Source organism: Manacus candei, unplaced genomic scaffold (assembly GCF_025592945.1).
Source record: "Manacus candei isolate 608988 ecotype Guabito, Panama unplaced genomic scaffold, ASM2559294v1 h1tg000067l, whole genome shotgun sequence".
Classification (NCBI taxonomy): Eukaryota; Metazoa; Chordata; class Aves; order Passeriformes; family Pipridae; genus Manacus; species Manacus candei.
Genome location: NW_026138115.1, coordinates 3590984 through 3610290, shown reverse-complemented (window position 1 = coordinate 3610290; position 19307 = coordinate 3590984). Strand labels below are relative to the sequence as shown.

The following is a 19307-nucleotide window of genomic DNA, read 5'->3' as shown; positions in this document are numbered from 1 at the left end:
ACTCCTGTGTGGCTGTCTAGTCTACTGCAGGTTTTGCATGTTCATCAAAATGCTGAACATTGTCTTAGGTTGTGCCATTTGCCACAACACGGAGAATCAGCACAGGTTTTTTCCTATGACCTCTTCACTAGTGTTACCTGCCTTTGTTCTTTGAACTTCTTTCATTCTTGTATTTTGGGTCACCTATGTAATTATAGCTTTAGTAAACCTATAGGAACTTTTGTGAGCTGGATGACTGCCATTGCTTTGCAAAGTTCAATGGTATTATCACAAAATAATTTTAGGGTTTGTAGTGTCAGAATTACTTATCTCAGTTTCCAGGTATGATCTGCTCTCTTCCCAGGGCCTCAAAGAACTCCTCCAAATTCAAAGATTATAACATACCCTGACTTTCTAAAAATGTTGAATTAGTAATTTTCCCTTTTTCATGTAGTGCAGTCCTCATATTTCTTTAAGATAGTTTTATAGATGGTTTAAGTTAATCTCATTAATTATAAAATAGATCTCTGCTAAGAAGTGATAAAAGCCTCAAGCGCCACATTGTCAGGTGTGCTCTCAGAAGGCCATGTTACCCAAATGCCAAGCTCCCCCCTTTCCAATCTCCCACTTCTCTGGGCATGCTTTGAAATGACTGCAATCTTCATGTGTTGCAGATCAGAACATTTCAGATTCTTGTTAGTGAAATATTTTTTTAATGTCCCCAATTCTCAAATTTTTATCCTTGGAACTAAGATTTGCTGCATAGCTCTACTTGTCTAGGTGCTTGTAGTTACCTGTAAGACTCAGCACTGTGGAATTCCTTAAATCCCAGGGAGAGGGTTGCTGGGCTAATTGTTTAGCAGATGCATTCCCAAAAACACGTGTTGGCTCCCCCATAAAAGACTGAGAGTCACAGAAACAAGTAATCTGCACAGAAGGAGTTCTCTAGAACATTTCTTGTCTTTTGTTTCTTTTAACAGCCGCGGACATCTTTTAAGAGAAGGAGACATCCTTGGAGTGAAAGCATTGGATTGTTTTGCAAATACTGTTTAACAGCCTCAAACACTTTACTTCCAGGGATAATCAGCTGGAGTTGTATTTGCACTTGCTGGAACTATAAGTCATTATCAGTTCTGTGTCCTTCACGACCTACCTCTCCTGTACCTGCTTTCCCACCCTTGCTTCTGACAACCTATATAATTTTTATTTGGTGTACTGCAGATAAACAGGCAATGTAAAATAAAAATGAAAACAAAATTCAGATTTTAGATCCAATTCAGTCAATAAAAGAATTTATTAAACATTCTCTACAGAAAAGCAGTTATTGAATGAATACTGAATGAGGAAAGTTCAGTATCAGAGGTAATATGGACAATTTATTTGCACTGCCCAAAGTCAGAAATGCAGGAGCTCAAATGAAGAAAAAGCAAATGTCTGAAAAAATCATTGCTGGTTTAACTCTCCAAGGTATTTAGTAACACAGATAAGGACATATAATACTAGATTTTAATGAATAAACAACATATTTTATGTTACTATATTTAAATTAATAAGCACTGCATTTTATGTAATTATTGATTTAGGTCACTTTTGTAAGGGAAGAAAGAATTATCTTAGTTGCATCACATGAAGAAACAGATTTGGTGTCAGTGTCAAACACTCGAGTTAGTTCTTTTTTTGTGTTTTTGTTGTGGTTTTTTTTCAGTATCTTTTACCCTTTTCTGTTAGGGTAGAAGTGGCTTCCCACTTGCAGCTCAGACTAATAGTTCAGAGAAATATTCAAACAGCTTATTGGAGTTCTGACAAGGATCACAATAAATACTCTTCCCTTCTACCTCTTTCTTCCCTGCCATATGAAGAAATCCTATTTAGTAAGACAGATACAAATGGACAAGGCTTGTTGACATGAAGCTTTTTTAATAGATATGAAGGTATACCTATTATATAGGTATATTTAATATGTATTAAAGTGAAGGTATTTTAATCAGGAAACACCAAAACTGAGAGAGTAAATCATGGATCTCTAGGGATATGAAAGGCCACGAAGAGTAACTCTGCATCAGTCCAGACTACAGGTGAGGGTTCTTCTTTCCCATTTTCACGTGACTTCCTGAAAGTGTATTTCCAGCAGTGAACACTTGTTTCTGAGACCTTGGTGGAGCCTACTGAAGCTTTCCAAGAGATGAACATCAACAGTCACAATCTTCTTACTTCTTTATCAGGGGATTCTAGTTTCCGTGGCTTGTATGTCCTTGTATGTCATCAGCTAAGATGAGCTGGCTCAGATCTATTAATGCACGGTCCAGTTTACATTGCACCAGCAGAAGATCCGCACCTGAATATTGGTTTCATGGCTTGTACTGCCAAAACTCCTATTGAAGTGTTGATGCAGTTGGCATGGCTGATATGCTCATTGCTTTTGTTGCCCAGACTAGTGCTTTGATCTGTTCATACAGAGGGACATGTGCAAACAGATTTGATACAGTTTAAAGCACAGGAGAAACTTGTTGTTCCGATGGCCTTCCATGGGGCTGATTAAAGGAAGTAAAGCAGCTGGATGTGTTTGACTATGCTTTGTCTCTTAGGGAACTAAGAGAGGTGCAGGCAGGGAAAGGGAACAAAGTGCTGATGAAATTAGGTAGCTGAGAACAAGTGGATGCCATAAATACCACTCAGTTTGACCAGAACATCAGCACCTGTTGTATTTTTCAAAAAGGGTATTTGTAGGATTTTTACTCCCACAGCAAGGAACAGTGTTGCTAGGCAGAGAATACCAAATCCACAGTGATGTTACATTTCCTTCTCTGTGAATTTTGCCATTACATGAAGTTACTACTAGAAATCCCATTGTGGTGCATTTTTTAATCCATCACATTTAAGGCTTTAATTTATACATACAGTGCTATTTGTCTACTCTAACAAATAGTAATCATCAGGGTTGCCTTTGGTCTACTAAAAGTGTAATGTGGAGAGACAGCAAAGTCTATCAAATCACAGCAAAGACTAGAGTCTCAGAGATCCTCTTCTACTCCTACTTCACCTTAGCACAAGAGCTTGGTAAAGTGCCTCTAACATCACCAAGACTTTACTTCCTTGCCTTTGAAATTAGGTGAGTATATTAATCCTGATTTTTGCAGCCTTTTCTCTCTATTTTTACCTGCTTTTCCCTATTTTTCTTTCATGGGCATTCTGACCCACTTTTTTTTTCCCACACAAGCTTATCAGCTTGAGCCAGTCATATAGATTTGATTGCAGATTTGTCAGTGTCATCCAGAACTCTTTGGGCTTATCTGTCCTGCTCTTTAAAAAAAACCAAAATTCCAAAGCTTTGCACTGATTCATCGTCCAATCATCCGGTTCTTTGGGGATATTTGTACAGTAAATCAAGATCCATAGACTCACAACTCTCAGTAACCTATGTGCTCCAAAGGCAACTAAGACTACCTGAAGCTAAGCTGATTCCATTGGTTATTTTTTTATGTTCTGCACAAGTCACAAAGTAGATCTGAAAGCAGAAGTCTCAGATCCTGCTCCTGAGGTTCAGGACAGTTTGTGTAGGTTCCAGAGCCAGCACTCCAGCAGTGGAACACCCAGCCTTTCAAGCTCAGTGCTGACTTAAATATAGTAAGGCTAATGTTTTAAAAAATGCAATATTATTCCCTGTGAGCATTAATGGAGTCCTAATTAGATGTACATGCTGGAGATTAGAAGGGGACTTGAAGTCCGCTGCTACTGGTTATTTTATTATCTAAAAATTAGGCTTTTAAAGTATTTCTTAATACTAACCTTAATTAAACCTCTGCTTCTGCTTTTAGTCAATGGTAGTTTCAAGGTACATCAAAACTCTCTTCACCCAGATCTTTAAAACTGCATTACTGTGAAACCCCAGCAAGTGGCCAGCTCCACAGCACAAAATATTATGCTTCAAAATGTCCATGCTTTAACAAATATTTCTTTAGAGCTTGAGCCTGAGCTGCCTCGAGAACTAGTATTGCTGGAACCATAATCAGCAGTGATCTGAAAAGCTTCTCTGTTCTATGGTAGAACAGAGGAAAACACAGCTGAGCCTCAGGGTCCTGAAGCAGCAGAGCTTGTTTTCGCTCATTTCTCTTCCAAGGTCCGCAATAATTTTTGAGCTCATTAGTCATTGCAGCCAAATTTGACTGATGGCAGAGATGTCACAGATAATTCTGTTTCCAAAGGTTTTAAGAAAACCCAAGAACATTCAGGTAGGAAAGGGAGAGCCAGCTCCCAGTTTCCCAGCTGAAGGAATAGCTGTCATGAGCTCACCTCTGATTAGAAATGAGAATTCATCTACGAGAGAAACTTTGTAACTACCTGATGGACAACAAAAAGAATGAAGAAGGTCTATCCCGATTTGCACACTGAAGTCAATCAGCCATGACGGACAAAGCCATAAGAAATCAGGCATAATTAGGTCTAGAGCTCAGGGGTCAATGAACGCAGCAGAATGAAGCATTATATAAATACAAAGAGGATGAATCCAGTCTCATGCCAGGAAATACTGAAAGAACCTAAGCAAATACCTAAGTGCGTAATCACCTATCTTTACTCATGTCAAATAAAGCTTTGTCAATAGTTACAGGCATGTTACATTGCTTTCAAAGACAATGTTTTTCCAAACAAAAGTGCTGCTTTTATTCATGCTTTTATTATTATGCTCCTTCACAACCTCCCTCTAACAATTGCCCACTCAACCTGCCCTTACTGCCGGAGAATGGGCAGCTAAGTGTGTTTAGTTCCACCTCAGTGTTGGAAGGACTAATGATACCAATGCAGAGGAGACCAGCCCTGTTTTGGGTGCACATGCCATTTTCTTCTGCTATGTATCATAAAGCAAGAATTCACCCCTCTCCTATGACAAGTGACAAAGCTTGGCTATACTTAAAGCTAACAAATACCTTTCTATGACTGCTTTTTTTCAAAGAGTCCTGAAATCTTTTAGTCAGTTTTCTGCTTTACAGAAATCTGTGAACCATACCATTCCTCTTATGGAAAATTTCCCTATTTAGCTGCTCCATAGCTCTTTTGCAAGACAAGGATAAAAAGTACAATATGATGACCCTTTCCTTTGGGCATCTGACAATGGATCCCAATCCCCAGATTAGTAAGCATTTCCCAGATCATATATGCAGGAGGTACAGGCAGGCCTCCCTCCACCTGGAGGTGCAGCTTTTCATGACTCTTCCTTGAGCCTTTCTCTTCATCTCAGAGCACTGTGGTGGCAGTCAAACCACCCTCCTGTCCCTTAAGCTCAGAAGCACAAACAGCTTGCTCCTTCTCAACACCCAAAATGATTTCCTAAGCTAATTTTTGGAGGAGGAGAAAGGCAAGTGAAGATACCTGGGTACACATAAGAAATTACAACTGAGTTATCCCATTGTTGTATTCAATGGTGGTAGACAACACAGGAATTTGGGGAGCTCCAAAAGAACCACACCATTGAAGCTGTGAGCAAAGGTAGCTCAGAAATGCAGAGCATGAAACATGAGCCAAGTGCTAGGATGAAAGCCTTCTGCCTGTAGCCAGTTCTTTAAACAGCAAGTCAAACATGTACAATGCTGGTCCCAGTACTAGGTAAAGAAGGGGGGAACATTACTAGAAAAGCAGAAAGTTAATTGCAAAAAGCAGACACCATTTACACACTTGTTTATGCTGAGGCAGAAGAGCAGTCTACAGTCAAATCAAAGGAAGGGAAAAACTGCACAATCAGACATAAGGGGAAAATAATCAACACAGTGGATTTATTTCAAAGACTGAAATCTATGGGAAGAATTGCATTATGTTAAGAGATGCAGATCCACTCTCAATGAAATTCAGTTTCTACAGAAAAATCACTGTGAAGAGATTTTTAACTATTTAAAAAATATCTAAAAAATTTAAGCCGCTTGTAACCTTTTAGATAAATCACACTATCTCAATGCTGAAATAACTAAACCAGCTTTGAAGACTGGTTGCTTCTGCTGAATGCAGTGGGAGTTTTGCCATAGACTGAAAGACAATGGCCTGTTCCTCAGTGCAAGCTAGAGAAAAGAATGTACATGTGCTGGAGCAGTGTTTGTGAAACATGGTGCTGATTTTAGTGATGGCTTTTTCCATGCACCAAGCATGAGATCATGTACAGGGCTGTATTTACATGGTGATGTAATTTCGCAGCAGAAGCTGGAAAAACAAGGAGGGTATATCACATCCAGTATGATTTATGCCAAGCTTTCCACAACTATGCAGCCTCCCTCCCATGTCATACGTATGTTGGCAGGATGAAAGTAAGAACTGGGACAACCCTGCCCCAGATTTCTAGACAACCTTGTGTTTTGGCTGCAAAATCAACTCATAACTCTAAAAGGAACCTCCATCAGGCAGACAGTTTTCAAGTCAAACACCATATGTGCTTAATTGAATGCTTACAAAAATACCTTTTGTTTTATAAAAATGTCCTGCCAACAAAAGGAAAAACTAGGGATGCCTAATGGATTTAGCAATATGGCACTATTTATGTTGTGATCACAAAAGATCGGATGCTCAAATACAATTATTTTCCAAGTAATATTTTATGATGATATGGTTTACAAGCTGTTACACCCACTCATCTTCTGAGGTAGAATCTTACAATTTTTTTCCTTAAAAGGAATGCCATGCCATGCTGTTGAGATGTAAAAAGCTTGAAAAACTTTGTTGACTTTGTTTACATACAGAATGCTATTAGTCATAAATAAATAAAACAGGATTGTTTGATTAACCAGTGAAATTATATACACACATTTTGGAAAATCTAATTAAGTTTAGTCTATGGATGGTTTCTAACTATGCAAGCACAGACCTCTGTATGAATAAAATCTAATATAAGATCATAACTGTTTTTCCAGTTCATCCATATTCATTTGGGAGATGACCGAAATAAAACTGGTGCAGCTTCTGACCTCTGCTGCTTTCATCAGAATTGTTGTAAGTTAGGAAGCTGAGTCACTAACTAGAACCAACAGCAAATTCAACTATAAACCATGTGTGCCTTATATCTACAGATTAAGTGAACTGACAAAACAGCTTTCTTAACAGTATTTTGAATGAAAGTAAACTTGGATGTAACAATCAAAACAGTGGCTGAACATGCATCAGAGGGACAACATACAGCTGTGGCCATTAGAAGAGTGCTCCGAGACACCTCTTTTTCCTCCTTCTTGCTTGTATCCTGGAGTACATGAAGTTCCTTGGTAATTTATATCGTGGATTGGTCTTCAAATGATGCATCATTTTCCTTTTCTGGAAAACTGCATTAGTCTCAAATAAGCCAGGAGCTGAATTTGAAGGAGCTTAAGTCTCACATGCATTTATAGTGAGGTAGTCACTAAGCAGTAAAGCAAAACATTCTGCACTTAAAAGGTAAGACATCCTAGGTGATTTCTAGCTGGTATTTCAGACAGTCAAATTGAAATTACACCTGTTGGTGCATTTTACAGGCAGTTGTACCCTGGGACTGGTGTTGGGAACACGTGTGTATCCCCTGGTCTTTTGTTTTTTCTTCAGGACTGTTGTCTAAGGTAACAACCATACTGATAAGCTCTAGACCCACATGAATCACCATGGAAAAATGCTTTATGTGACAGGAAAAAAAGCACAACTGTTGACAACAGTCAACTATTAAGCACTCCTTAAATTCTTACATGAATGCACACAAATGCAGAAAACCCCACAGCCTGGGGGTGAGCACAGGATGAAGCAGTGCCCCAGAGTGCTCCAGTACCTGGGTGCATCTTGCTTATGTGGCAGCAGTTAACTCTCCTACAGGCAACACTACATGAAAGAGAGTTCATTAGCTGAGATTTTCTCAGAGAAAAAAGTAGGACTTCAGTTTGAGATGCTGGTAAACATTTGAATAAACAACTGGGAAAAAAAAGGAATATTTTCTGTTTGCATCTTTTATTATAAACACATAGATTAAATATTAATGTAGGAATAAAGAGACTAGCTAGGCCTTTAGAAGGCTAGGTGTCCTAAAGCAGCCCCAAAAGTCCATTTACACATATCCACTGAGTTGGCAATCTCTGTAGAACCACTGCTGTGGTAATGGAAGTCTATAAAACCCTGGGATATTCCCTGTTCTCTCTTTTAAACAGAACAGCATTCTGCATAAGGAAACAGTTAGTTTGCACTTTTGTTTACTGCCACAATGAATAAAATGTTCAGCCGCAATGAATAAAAAAGATCCATGTATTCAAGTAAAGATAATCCAAAAGTATCAGTTCGGTCCAGTTCCTTTTTTCATTTTACCCAACTGGACAGGGTCCTCCCAAGAAGTGTAACTTGGCTGGAAGTTAACACTGTCAGTCAAGATCCTCTGGGCCTACTGGGAGCTTTGCAAAGAGTGTCAGTAAGAGCTAGAACCGACTTTTGTTCTCCAAGTAACATGCAAAACCTTTTTCAGTTCTTTTATAAAGACTGGTCAAAAAGCAGAGCATATAAGAGCCTGGGAAAATCCTTTTGTTTTCAAAATATTAAATTTCAACAACCAAAATCTGGATGGTTGAAGTTTCAAAAGTTTCAATTTTCAACTGATTTGGGGGTGGGAAATCAAAGAGATTCCATTTTTTCTTGAACACTTACTCACAGACAAAAAAATTGAAATAAAGATGCTCAAGAGGACATGCTTTCCTGTTACAGTCTTTTCTCTGCTCCCCATGTTCCTCTGCCTTCCAGCAGTGAGCGCTCTCATTGCTGTGCTAGTTCCTGTCAGATGTTGCAACCGGATCCAAGTTACAAAGAAAGGTGGAATTATTCAGCATCCTTAAAAATACACATATTTGTACAGTCCAGACAGCCAACAGTAAATGTGTAAGCAGTGGATTTAATGGAATATATAGGTATTTTTCCAATCTGCTAGTTAAAGTAGTGCAAAGAGGTCTGTGCTTTTAGATTTATGTATTATCAATTATATACATGGTGTTTCCCCCTCTTAAAAATAACTGTGAACAACCCCCTGAAAATATGGGAACTAATAGAAAAAAAAATTTTGGGATTTTGTAGGAAAAATATAATTTGCAATAAAAATATGGTAATTCCTTCTTACTAGAAACAAGTAATAAAAATATATTCCCACACATAACTTTTCAGCATTGTAGACATGTAACAAATACTTCTGCAGTAGTAGCCTATCCTTTAAACAAAGTCCCTTACAGTGCTACATTTTAATTAATATCAAAAAGCACTTATGTAAGTAAATCTTTGCTCCTTTGTACATGTTAGTCTGGGTTTTGGCAATGTAAGCAAACGCTAGAGCCTTGTTGATTAGATAGGAAGTGGTTTACATATAAGTACTCTATATAAGAAAGTAATTTATCTAAAAATACTGGCTCTGTTCCTAAGCAGGGTCATTGCCTCTGCATTATTCCAAACAGAATTTACCCAAACAGAGCAAGTCTGGAGGGGCCCTCTTGCAAAGATCACTAAGTCAAAGAAACTCTTGTCTTTCCACCTCTCTGTTTTGAGAGAAGGATGGGGGCAAACTCAGGCTACAGGCATGTCAGGTACTGAACAACCCTTCATCAAAAATGCCTTCATCTACTGCCACAGCTTTCCCACTTGCTCAAGCACGTGTTACTCTGATCAAATGGTATCAACAACCCCAGAGGCTCACAGGTACCCAGGATCAAGCCACTGACCCAACTGATACCCATGGACTTTGGAGTCTGCCAAAAACAAGACTGCAGATGAAGACGATGTCAGTAACGCGAAATAGAGTTGATTCAAGCTGTTTCTCTCAAAGATTGAATTTCTGTGTTTTTATGAAGCCTGAAAGGGGCAAAAATCTTTTTTTCCAGGTGGATTTTTTGAAATCAAATGAACACTTTTCCCAGTTCCTAAAGTCTTCTTCTTAATAATATTTAGCTGGTATTTCTCTTGGTGAATTTCCTCAGTTTCCACAGAGGCAGGATGCAGTGAAGAACTGAACTTGTGTAGACAATATTTTTCTTTTTATTTATACTATTTTAGACACCATAGGAATTGTTGTAGAAAAATCAGTTCTGAATTTCATCTCCAGTCTTCAAGATGGACCAATGCTGTACCATTTAACAACAACTTTTTCAGGGTTGGCAATGGTATCTTTCCACTGCTCTACTGCTTCACTGTTATTGCTATCAGGACTTAACCAGATCTGCATTAAGAAACAAAAACAAAAATAAAATTGAGTTTACCTGATATAACACAGAGGCCCAGCTTTTGCTAGTTCCAAATAAATAACATGCAAGTGCAGAACAAGATATAACGTATAGACTGTGACCAAAGCATAACAGCAATAAATCCAGTTCTGCTAATCCTAACATATTTTGGCTTTCAGCTGGGAACACAGAGAGTCTGTGTTTAAATTTAGCCTCTAAAGTAGTTTAGAGAACCCACCACATAATAATGTTTCTGTACTTAATAAGATGTTTTAAGTCAGGCATTCCTTGCTCTATTCAAATGCACGTGCTGGGGTCAAGGGCTCATCAGGGCCGGTGGTGGCTCTGGGCATTCGAACGCAGTTGGCCACGAGCCATCTGGCATCCCCTACACGAGCTGTCCAGCATTTCCATGAGCATTTAAAATTGCACACCCACAGACAGGGCCAAACCTGCATTCCACAGAGTTTACTAACATGCCCATACCACACATAGTCACGTAGTAGGAGTCCGTTTCTTCTCAGTATTCAGCTAACGGGTAGTGGCCATGAAATAGGGAAATGAAGTACAAGTAGGAAATTTTCCCCCTTAACATTATCACCAGCCTGCACTGCCAAAAGAATTCTGCTTATGTAAGTAGGTATCGTTATTTACAGGACTCTATTTCCTTATGTCTTCCAAGAATGAGTCCTTTTAAGACTTCTCAGAAACCTTGACCATGAAGTACATTTAGCCTACACTGCTGGGGCATGAGTCCTCGAGAAGTGAGAATAATGTCTTCCAGAATACCACAGACAGCTGATGTTTCATCCACAGAGATTCAATGTACATCTTGCCCATGATTAAAGACATGCTTGTAAAAGCAGCCTAATCTATGTATTGTCTGCTTAGAACAGCATCCAATTAAACATCATTCCCTGAAGGACAAAGTTAATAGATCCAGCTATAGTCATTTTTTTCCAGCTACCCAGCCAATTGCTCAAAGTACATTTTCCCCTGAGCCATATTTTATGTCTTCGTGTGTTATGTGGCAATGTCTGCCTTCATGAGCTGAAACAACCTTTTCCAAATAATCTCCGAGGAGCACAAGTAGCTCATTTCCTCCCCCTAAAAATAAGATCCATGAATTAAATGTAACTCATCAGATTGAGATGACCTCACATATTTCTAGGGACTACAAAATCATACCCAGTTATTTTCTCCCCAAAGTAGCACAACTAAAAAGAACCATTTTTTTCTTTTCCTGTTTCAAATCCAATTCCACCAACAGGAACTGCAGAAAGATGGGACATGTGTGACATGATGCTCCAAAAAATGGAGGAACTTCACATAACTCTTGCTGGCATATAATTTCTACAGCATTTAGCACTTCAGCATCTCCTGTCACTGCATGTCTTCAGCAGGCACAGGAAACAGCACCATAATGGGACAGTACCATTTTTTGTATCTAGAGTCAGTACAGTCCTCCATCTGACATAGGACATTACAGTTGGGGGGTCTCAAAATCAATTCTACATTATTCACTTTTGCATATATTAGAATTCTGCTACTGCATCTAACTGGGTCAGAGAAAGCACAGAGATTTTTAACAACAGCTATGGCTCACTATACCAAGAAAAAAAGGAGAGAAAGAAGGGACAGGATGATGGTAAATTAGAACAACCAGGAGAAGAGGACAGAGAGAATAAAGAGACCAGACTACCAAGCTTTACGGTAGTTAAATAAATATGATCACACAAATGCTTTCAAAGAGATACTATTGAAGTTCTGTTTGTTAAAAAAAAAAAGGCAACAAAAAACAAGCCTAAAAAATACTTTGTGTTTGGACACCTATATTATTTCTTTATCATATATACTTAGAATATAGTACTGATTTCAGCTTTTTTGGTTTTACCTAGGAAGGCGGTCTCATATTGTAGCTGTTGATACTTCCTTTTACACACACCTGTTTGTAAGTGTACTGGTGGGGTAACCAACACCCCCTCCTTGCTGTGCAGGACATTGTAGGCTGTGCAGATCCTGTGAGTGCTGTGTTTGTTTTCTTTACAAAGCCTAGAGGCAAGGAGGAGATGGTGTGTCTCTTGGAAGGAATCTTTCAGATAGTAATACTCCACACAAAACTCCTATTCTGATGTTAGTGCATGTTTAAGAATTCAGTACTATTCTTGCTTGGGTTACATCCAGAAAAGTTTATTAGAATTTACTATTTTGCTATATGCCACCTCATTTAAGGTATTTGAAAACTCACACCAGGAAACCTGTGGAACTGGATTTTAAGTAAAGGATCAGGCTATTTAGGAGAAACCAACCTGTCCTAGGAAGTGTTTTCTTCTCACTGAGCTTCTGCTGTAGAGCTTGATGAGAAAGCTAATTCCTTGTTCTGCTTGGCTAACTGGAAAAACCATCATTTCTCCCCACTTCACTTGGCCATTAGTGGACTTCAGAAGACGAGTCTTCTTCTTATAGATCATCCCTTCTGTACTAAACATTCCAACTTTCACAAAGAAATCTGGCACAGAAGGGAAGGAAAAAGGCATAGCACACAAAGGGTTACTCACAAACACACCCAAACAGGAACCAACCAGACCCATATGTATGGTTCAAATTGCAACAGTTTCTCAAAAGTCTGGCCAAAAGAACTGTACAATAGCTTTCCTGACTAGTCACACAAACAGAGTATGTTCAGTAATATTGAACTGATTAACACAGTATCCAAACAGCAAGTGCAAGCTAATGCTCTTGTATGTCAGGATTAATACTGGGATAAAAATCTTCCAAAATACATAAACACATAGCTTCAAACCAAACAAAAAGTAATCAAGTAAGACATCTGGGGAAATAAGCCTTGGCAATGGAAGTCTACTGCACAATATGTTAGTCTGAGGTTTGTAAAGAATGTTATGAATTGCCAACCCATTTGATCAGCAATTAACCTGTTACAAATGCTTTTAGACAGGAGGCATGAAACAGCTGATGTAACTTACTTGAAGACAGTGGTGTAGATGAAACAGGAAGGTTTTGTGCTTCAAGAATCTGTAACTGTATCCTCCTGTTTATTGCTTGAAAACAAGTTCCTATTTGAAGTTCTGCACGGCGCACCTACAAGCAGAAGAATGTTGCCATAACATGTGGATTAAGTTGCTTATAAACTCAGGAAACACAGGAATTCTGTCATATATTGGGCTCCTGCATTTCTATCTGGGATTTCCTGGACAGAAACATGAGCTGTGTTGTATACACAGCCTGCAGATGCACAGTAAGTTCATCTTGCACTTGTCATAGCTGCAATGCATGTGCTCTGCTGACAGACTGCGTATGTGCGGTGCACAGATGGCCCTGGGTGGGCTGCAGGCAGGGATGGGGGCAAGTAAACGAGTCCTCAGTGTTCACTTGGGAAAGAGTCTGTACTGGTAAGAGCAGACACATGCAGGGAAGACCAGACATGCTGCTGCAGCTCTATTAAACCTGGGTGTGGAAGTTAGAGACCAGGTGCGCTCCACTTACACAGAAACCGTCGGAGTTCTCCTCCCACACTTCTGAATTTTGCAATATGGAGATATAAGCAATGTTTTCCATAGATACAAAGCCCTGTCACCTAATGTCATGAATGCTTAGGGTGACTGCATACTGTGAAGTTTCCTATGTTATGGAAGCACTTGTGTTTTACACACGAACACCCTTGCCCGGCACACACTCTGAATGATCCGAGATCTTCAGTCTATTTTTTTTTTTTATTTTAGAATTTTTGCTAGTGGCAGAGTTCATTGTGTCATCCTCATTGCTCTCCTGTCAGACTAACATACTCAGAACACTGTAAAAGCATCAGGAAAAGGCCAACAGAGACCCACCTTTCCTGACAGCCTCTGTTGAAATGGACTCTGCTAGTCTTGGTTCCCTTCAAGTTTTAATGCACTTCAGTGAAGCAAAATGCACCAAGTGAGAGAACAACAGGTCAGGTAAAGAGAAGTCAGGCTCCAGTTCATCAAAGAGATCCAAATTCTCTTTGCAGCTCAGCCACAGAATTGTTGTGTAACCCTGAGAGGAAGCTACTTACTCGACTCTGAGCTTTGGCTTTCTATTTGCAGGGAGGGTAGTGTTTGCTGCCTCACAGGGTAGCACAGGGATGAATCCCAGCAGTGTCTGGAGGGCTCTTGGATATAATAGTGAGGAAAGCCAACAAAGAGATACTATGATATGATTCAGAAATTTACATTGAGATGAAACGCTTTCTAAAACAGCTTCCTCTGTCACTTAGTCTTACTCCTTTTGAAGCAATATTGTTATTCTTGTTAGAACTAAAAAATGTCAAGTGTAGCTTACGTTAGAAATCAAGAGTATCGTTCATTTTACTCAGACATGCTTAAAATAAAATTTGCTTTTGAATTGCTAATTCAAGTTTAATTTATTGAAAATACAAATGTCTAGACACAATCTATAAAAGAAACAAACAAAGTAAGGGTAGGGGGAAAGGAAATCCCACTGTGAAAACCACCTGCTTCTTATTACACTAATGGAAATGAACTGTATGAATTATTACTTCACAGCATGCAATCTGAACATTAAATATATGTCTGTCTCTGCATTTTCAAGCCACTGAAGATCTTAGCACTTTTCTTCCACAACAAAAGCAGATTCCATTTGCTCTGAGCTCTTGCTGTGAGCGCTAAGGATCTTCTGATGCTTTTTTGGTCAGAAAAGACAATTACCCAGTGTCCTTTGCTGAACATTTCCCCAGAATGCCCCTCCCTCAAGCTGTGAGCCATGGTGTGGAAGAGTCTGCTCTAGCTATTTTCCTAGAAACAGCTGCAGTTTATGACCAGAACAGCTATGTGCAGAGTTCAAAAGTCTGCATTTTTTCCCCATCAAAATGCCTTTCCCAAGGATGTGGGGTGAAGAAAAACAAATAACCTCCCTCGTTTTTACTACTGCATTACTTTACTTTCATTTCCAGCAACTCTTTCTAGGTGAGATAACAACACACTTTCACAGTATTGGCACTTACAGGTGCTCTGGAAGGAGGAGATATATCCAGCCAATGACTTGATTCCTGCGAGCTCAGCTCCTGCAGTGCCAAGGAACATTCTCCAATTGTTTTTTTCCTGGGAGTCTGTGTCTGGATTTTAAATACCAATCTGACAGCCTGCAGGCTTTGCAGTTTAATAGCAAATACAAAAGTTTCCATAAATTCAATATCCTAGAAAGAAAAACAGAGGAGTAACATCACCATTTTAAGAGAGTCCCACTGAGCCCAGAACCTAGAAACCAAGGTGTCTTGGTTCTATAGCCACTGCTCACAACTACTATTTTAGGCTGCCATGGAAAGTGTGCTTTTATAGTGGTAAGCCTGCACAGACTCATCCTCTCACTGTTGCACCCTGGCAGGGGGAAAGCTTGGTATTATTCTTCACTACTATAACGAGTTGTGGCCATCTCTTCTGGAGCTTTACAACAGCACACACACATTGTTATAACAGATTCTGTGGCCTTTTGCTACAGTCTCTCCAGCTGATTTTATTTTCTTTCATCTTTGGCTCACATTATGGGAGGTTTATGTTGCTTTCCCTTCCACCCCCTTAATATTCATTTACTGCCACTATCAGGAATCTTGTCCTATGCAACCAATTCTTACAGTTTCTGTAAAGACAAAGCATTAATATTGTCTCCTGCCATATGAGAGGCAGTACATCAGCTACCTTCCCTGGGATGAGTGTGCACCTACACGTATGCCCAGTCTTCCTCTGGTCCCTCACCATGGAGTTGCCAAGACCAGCAGCTCATGGTTCAGTCCCCTATGAGCATCTGTCCTGCAGCCTTGAGAGAGAAGGAGGGCAACAGTGCAATGCAAGAGAGGATATAGGGGGAAGAAGTGGAATGAGGCTTTTAATAGGATTATGAGAAGTCGGGGGAAGTAACCCACATCTAGGCAACTACCACAGAAAACACGGCATCGGAGTGGATGTTTGGTCCATTTTAAAAATCCATTTACATTTCATGTTTTTTTTTTTTCCTTGGGAAAAAGATTTCTCAGTGTTTTCCCTGACTCTACTTACGCTGGAGCCCTCCTTGGCTGAAGATTTGAAATGCACTGGTTTGGGCAGTGTGAGAATTCCCTTGACACAGATACGAGGATTCTCCCCACAGCTAGAAGGCCAGCACAGGTCTTTGCACTGCAACATTGAAAACACAGTCAGTTTAGACAATGTAAGACTGTTTTTTACCATTTGATATAGTCCTGAGGTATCTGACTACTCAAAGTTCCATTGCCTAAAAATTACTCATAGTTCCTGGAAATAAATAAAACAACCATCACATTTGCTTACAAAAAGGCCACAAGAAGCTACGTGTTCTCAAAGTGCTATCAGGGTTCTGCCCTGAAGGAACGTTAGATTTAAAGTCATAGAATCACAGAAGTCACTTAAATGCTGCCTCTGAAGTTGCTTCCATTTACTGCCTTCACATTTCCCCAGGAAAATGTCCACAGCAGGACCAGCCTCTGACCATCTCAGCTTTCTAATCTATGCTGAATAGTTCCTCACTCCACAACCAGAACACCTTAACATATGTATAGTAACATAAGGAGTTATATATTACTTCTTGCTATTGACTGTAGCAGAACAGGGAAACAGGGATTGCAACAGGAAAAAAAAAGTCAAGGAGAGGCAGGATGCTTTGAAGCCCAGCATTAGATCTGACTGAACTTTGTTTATATTAATACTTAGCAGTAATTTTATTTTTCTCCTAAAAGTATTCATTAAAGTAACAAGAGAGCCAAATTTAATGAGAATTAACATCAAGTATAGGAAAATAGCAATTTGAATAAATAAACAACTTATTTATATTTGCTTACATGTAAAACTGTGATCCAAATCTGTTCTACAGACGAAACATAACACAACTTCACATTCAGTCTTCCAAAGTCTCGTTCATCAGCTGATAATGTAATAGTATCTATGGAAGAAAGCCAATTAGTGTTTTTAGAAGTAATGCAGTATCTTAAATGTTCATTCCAGGAATACAGGAGCTTGTTAGTAGGTGGACTAACAAACTCCTCTCAAAGTAAGTTTGAAATACTTTAACACCTACATTTTAATGACAAAATATCCACCACGTCCTGTAGCTTGACCTTTTGCATAGCTAAAAGCCCTCACATTTCATGGAATAGAATCATAGAATATCCTGAACTGGAAGGGACCCCTAAGGGTCACTGAAGTCCAGCTCCTGTGGCTCTGCAGAGGACCACACAAAGAATCACACCATGTGCCTGAGTTATCTCTACTGAATTTAATAACTAGTTGTACTCAAACAACTTTTAGAAAGAAAAAAATCATGTGCCTGAGACACCCAGAACACATTTATATTCTATCACTTCCCTTAATCTCTTTCACCATTAAGTTTATAAATTGGCCTCCTGTTTACCTTTCTCAGATTTCAATTCCAGTCTAGTAAACATTTTACTATTATGCTTTCTCCAAGTCAGAAGAGCCATTTAATGTCCAGCATTTCTCTGTCCTGACTAGAACTAGGTCATTGCCCCCAGTCTTCTTTTTGAGGAGACTGGGAGAAATTCTGACTTCTAGCAGAGTGACTTTTGTGGGGACTTGATTAATTTTTGAAGGTTTGTTTTGCAGTATCTCCACTTCTTCAGCATTCTTTCATAAATAAGGATGCTGGGTTTGCATGCAATATTCTTGTCTAATTACCAGTGTAATATATGTATTGGATTTCAGGCACTTCCCACAGAAAAATACTGTACTGAGAGATGAAAAAGGACTAGACCTGTGACCTAGTGCTGCATTCTACCCTAACAGAATGTTTGTAATTTCTTAATTCATGAGGGTAGTAAATCCAGGGATGAATTTTTCAAAAGCATGAGAACTCCTCAAAATCTCATTTGCTCAGTCTCCTGACAACAGGAAGGTGCAAGTCCAAAACTCAATCTCAAATTGCAAAGTAATCTCCAAACTGATCTGCAAGTTAGACTCATCTCAAAAAAAACCAAACCCAAAACAAACAACAGTAGAAACAGCTTAATATTTCACGTGCAAAGGGAAATATTTCATTACAAGGTAAACAAACAAAACATTACCCAGACTCCTGTTACTGCCTTGTGAATCCTTCCTGGAAGAAGTACTGCTGGGTACACTGGAGACTGAATCATATCTCTGGGGGGGACAAAAAATTCACTTAATTCAGAGCAACAGATGCAAAACCCAGAGAGATTACACCACCAGACAAGATGTGATGAAAACAAAACACTCAATTTCAAATAATTACCTAATTCCCTACTAGTCTCTTAATCCACCATCAATTACTGTTTTGATGCAATGAGCTAATACAGGATATATATACACACACAAGTTCATTGCTATCTAAAAGATGATTACTTAAAAAAAAAAATAAAGGCAGTGTTCTGTGTCAATGGAAACTTCTAGTGTTCCACTTTTCAACTGATGGGAGAAATCACAAGATGAGCCATGACCTGTTGTCTGTCCTGTCCTGCCTAACAGCCTGCTTGGGTTTCTCAACAGCCCTTCTGGGCCAGAACAGCACGTCAGAGCAGCCCCAGGAAAAGGCCTCTTGAAGTTAGTCAGGATGTTGAACTTTCCCCTCTAGTCCTTCCAGTGCACAGTACAATGCCCTTCAGTATTTACTTTGAAAACACAACGCAACAGGAACAGATACACTGAGTAATCTGAGTTTTCAGCATAACCTAAGTTATATATATGTAAGGGGAACGCACCTTCATGGATCGATGAGGCGGGCTTCTGAGGTCAAACATTGAACGACTTACATCAAGTGATCCAGGCAAAGTACTAGATCTTAAATCACTAACTAAAAAGACAAAGAGAACAATATAAATCATGTCAGCATCATTGCTAGAAAAAAATGTAAGTAGATCTATGGTAGAATTGAAACCTAGCTAAATAACATCCAAGGAAGGATATCAGCACCTTTCCCTACTTCCCCTTTCCAAAACACTCCCCTGAAATGGCAAAATGGAGAGAGCAAGCCATTAAAATATCTCAATTCCATCTTTGAAATAGTTCAAACTTACTTGGTCACACTGGTAGCACTAGTAGGATGGGGAGCCTGCCTCAAAGTTATTCCCTCAAGAGAAATGTTTTGTTTAGTAGATGCTTTAACAAAACAGAA

The 19307-nt window shown here is 39.2% G+C and overlaps 1 protein-coding gene across 6 annotated transcripts in view; it reads right to left on the bottom strand.

Annotated features, from left to right (window-relative positions):
- Positions 1–1265: 1265 nt before the first annotated feature.
- TC2N (tandem C2 domains, nuclear) overlaps positions 1266–19307 on the bottom strand; it is a 39074-nt gene continuing 21032 nt past the window's right edge. For all 6 annotated transcript variants that reach the window (XM_051806673.1, XM_051806674.1, XM_051806669.1 and 3 more), the window contains 8 exons: positions 18895–18986; positions 18241–18316; positions 17002–17102; positions 16205–16321; positions 15157–15348; positions 13139–13253; positions 12464–12663; positions 1266–10150 (listed from right to left, as the gene is read on the bottom strand). In XM_051806673.1, coding sequence (XP_051662633.1) covers positions 10040–10150; positions 12464–12663; positions 13139–13253; positions 15157–15348; positions 16205–16321; positions 17002–17102; positions 18241–18316; positions 18895–18986 — 1004 coding nt within the window. In that variant the 3' untranslated portion in view covers positions 1266–10039. The remainder of the gene's footprint in view (positions 10151–12463; positions 12664–13138; positions 13254–15156; positions 15349–16204; positions 16322–17001; positions 17103–18240; positions 18317–18894; positions 18987–19307) is intronic.